The sequence below is a fragment of the Protobothrops mucrosquamatus genome, unplaced genomic scaffold (assembly GCF_001527695.2).
Source record: "Protobothrops mucrosquamatus isolate PMUCROS unplaced genomic scaffold, P.Mucros_1.0 scaffold790, whole genome shotgun sequence".
Taxonomy (NCBI): Eukaryota; Metazoa; Chordata; class Lepidosauria; order Squamata; family Viperidae; genus Protobothrops; species Protobothrops mucrosquamatus.
The window spans coordinates 379758-382879 of NW_015387057.1; the positions used below are offsets into that span (position 1 = coordinate 379758).

The 3122-nt window shown below is 40.1% G+C and overlaps 1 protein-coding gene across 1 annotated transcript; it reads right to left on the reverse strand.

Moving 5' to 3' along the window:
* Positions 1 to 531: 531 nt before the first annotated feature.
* LOC107289960 (probable G-protein coupled receptor 174) lies at positions 532 to 1536 on the reverse strand. The gene has a single exon (XM_015818790.1). The coding sequence runs from the start codon at positions 1534 to 1536 to the stop codon at positions 550 to 552; it is 987 nt and encodes a 328-aa protein (XP_015674276.1). The 3' UTR covers positions 532 to 549.
* Positions 1537 to 3122: the final 1586 nt, after the last annotated feature.

Below are 3122 nucleotides of genomic sequence, written 5' to 3' on the forward strand. Positions count from 1 at the left end.
GAGTGAGCTGTTACCAAGAGTTTTTGGACTAGAGATTACACAAGCCAGAAATAGAAGAAAGAATGAGAAACAAATTCAAAGTAAACTCTTGACTTTCTTTAGTAACAAATGGGACAGAGAGAAACGTGGACAGTCTTTCAAGATTGATGAGAACCCTTTGAGATAACTAATCTAGATCGAGGAATAGCTATAGCAAGGATTCCTAGAATCCTAGTTTATTGTTATAGGGCATCATATCAGAACGTTGAAAGTCTATCCAAAGTTTCTCTCTATTCCATGTTAAACTAAATAAGACAGCATTATTTTGAGTTTTATCCCCATGATATCTTCTATGCATGGATTGTGAATTTGCTTCTCAGTGGTTCACTTCTTCCATTCTTCCTTACCCAGTTTCTCCAAGGCCACCTCTAGATTACTTGTCATAGTAATGGTCAATATCTATATTGAAGACAAGCTACGGTAAATCTGTGTTTTTTCCAAAGTTATCATGGCATCAAATAAAGGTGTTATCAAAAAACAACAACCCCCATAATATGAGTTTCCTATCAATCACCCAACTATACTTATTTCGGATGGCTCCTTTGCACATCCACAGTGCATGTTATGAAGTTGAATACTGTCCTGTAAATCTTGCCTTGAAAGCCGCCTTCGAAACTCATCTGTAGTAAAGTAATAAATTATAGGGTCGAGACATGAATTTAAGCTGGCAAGGCACAAGGCAATTGCGTGGAAGACCAAAATAACCTTTCGGGCGTAGGAATCTTCTATCGTTTGGGACTTGACCAAGTAATTCAAAGGGAAGCTGATGTGATAAGGACCAAAGCAAATTAAAAAGACAACGGCACAGGTCAGGATCATCTTTAAGGCTTTCTGCTTCTCCCCAAGGTCTTGGGAAACAGAATTCTTTTCTTGGAGAGATAAGATGGTCTTCCAGGAACAATACAAGATGATCAACAGAGGGGTTACAAAGCCAACCAGCTCACCTAGAGACATCATTGCTATTGAGATAGGTTCATCTGCAGTCTTCAAGGGCAGGTCCACAAAGCATTTATTGTCGGCACAAGTCTCGTTGGAGGTGAGTCGTAGAAGGGGAAAAGGTAAGCAGCCCACACAAACCACAACCCATCCAACGATGCAGATGTACATGTCGTAGATGCGTTTGCAGTCACTGAACTTCAGAGGGTGCATGAGGAACTGAAATCTCCGCACACTGATGCAAACCAAAAAGTAAATACTTGCATACATGTTGACGTACTTGAGGTAGAAGCAGAACATGCAAAGTTCCTTCCCCAGGTGCCAACTTTTAGACAGGTAATAAAAAATCCTTAGTGGCAAAGATAACACTTGAGCCAAATCTGCAATTGCGAGATTGATCATGAAAATCACAGCCCGTTTAGTTTCTTTCATATATCCATAAAAGACCCAGAGAGCCAAAACATTTCCAATCAACCCAGGAACCAGGATGATTGTGTACATAATGGCATAGAAATGTTTCAAAAACTCATCTTCATTGTAGTTTGAGTCATTGGTTGCCATGGTTTTCCTTGTGGAATATGGAGTGGCTTGGAGTTATGTAAAGGGATTAACAAAAATTGTTGCTATCTTGAATTCTCAGGGGAAGGACGTGAAAAGGCTATAACATGAGCTGAGGCACTACGTATGTAAAATCTGAATATTTTGGTTTTGTTGCATCATTTTTTCTTTCACAAACTTGCAAAAACAGATGTTGCTGCTGCAGTTTCTTTGTAGGGGGATCAATTTTTTTTAAAAAAAACAAACCCAGAATCTTTAGGATCTTTTTGCTTCTCTAATTCTTCTATGCTTATCTTTGGATCCTCCTTCAGCTTTCTTCATTGCATTGTTGAGTTTTGCCTAAAATAAGCTTGTTTGATTATGGCATGCGTTTGATTTTTGAAGCAACTTTATCACAGAGTCTTGAGTCCTCTTTCTCAAGTCTTGAGTAAAAGGAAGACAGATAAATGCCAAATGTACGATGTCGATAAGAGGCAAGGAGAATCAAGTGTCATCCGAGACATCACAGCCACCACCTGTGCGAAGAGCTGTTCCTTTTCAACTGCCATACCAAAAAGAAGGACTTTTATAGCTGTTATTCTGCAATACAGCAGAGCTGATCACCTGCAACTAAAGAAAATACAATTAAGATTTTGTGTGGTCTTATGCAAGGCAAGAATGTCTCAAAGTTGACTTGGTTATAGGTTCCATCAACCAACTCATCTCACCCCTGTTGGATACATCAAGAGAAAGAGTTGGAACCTCAAGGTCCTCCCCATTGGCAGAGCTTACACCAATGGCTACTTGATCTCCCATCCTAGCCTTGCCTTCATCAACAGATATTCTACCTGCCTGGTTCAGAAAGAAAGGTGAGAACATAAAGCTGCTTCTATTGAGGTTGGGATTGCTTTGGAAGTCATCGTAGAGAGGAATCTAGATGTCTTAATGGACAACCACTTAAGTATGAGCCAGCAGTGGCCAACACACTCTTAGGCTGCATCAACAGGGGTAGCATCAAGATCACAAGAAATGATAGTGCCACACTATACTATACTAGTGAAACCACATTTGGAACACTGGCTACAGTTCTGGTCACCACGACACAAAAAAGATCTGCTCTCCAAAGCACCTGAAGGCAGGATAGGAAGCGATGGGTGGAAGCTTGTTAAAAAGAAAACCCACTTGGAAAGAGAAGGAATTTCTTGACAGTGAAAATGATTAATCAATGGAAGAGCTTGCCTTCCAGAGTTCTAGGTGCTCCATCGCTGGAGGTTTTAAAGAAAAGATTGGACAACCATTTGTCCGAGATGGTATAAGGACTCCTGCCTTGGGCAGGGAGTTGGACTGAGAAGACCTCCATGGTCCTTTCCAGTCCTATGATTCTAAAAGCATCCAATACAATAGCAGGTGCATCGTGACTGGCACAGATCCTATAATACTTGCCATTTGAATGATGACACATGAGGTTCTTGGCCCCCCAAAAATAAATATGTCCCATTCTCAAACTATCTTTTGCAGTTTCTATTCCTCTTGGTCAAAATGCATCGTCATCATCATCAACAACAACAACAACATCTAGTAGTATAAAAATACTTTATAAACAAAAATGT

Excerpts from the sequence above, each read along its gene's own strand:
- LOC107289960 (XM_015818790.1), bottom strand. The coding sequence starts at position 1,536 with ATGGCAACCAATGACTCAAACTACAATGAAGATGAGTTTTTGAAACAT.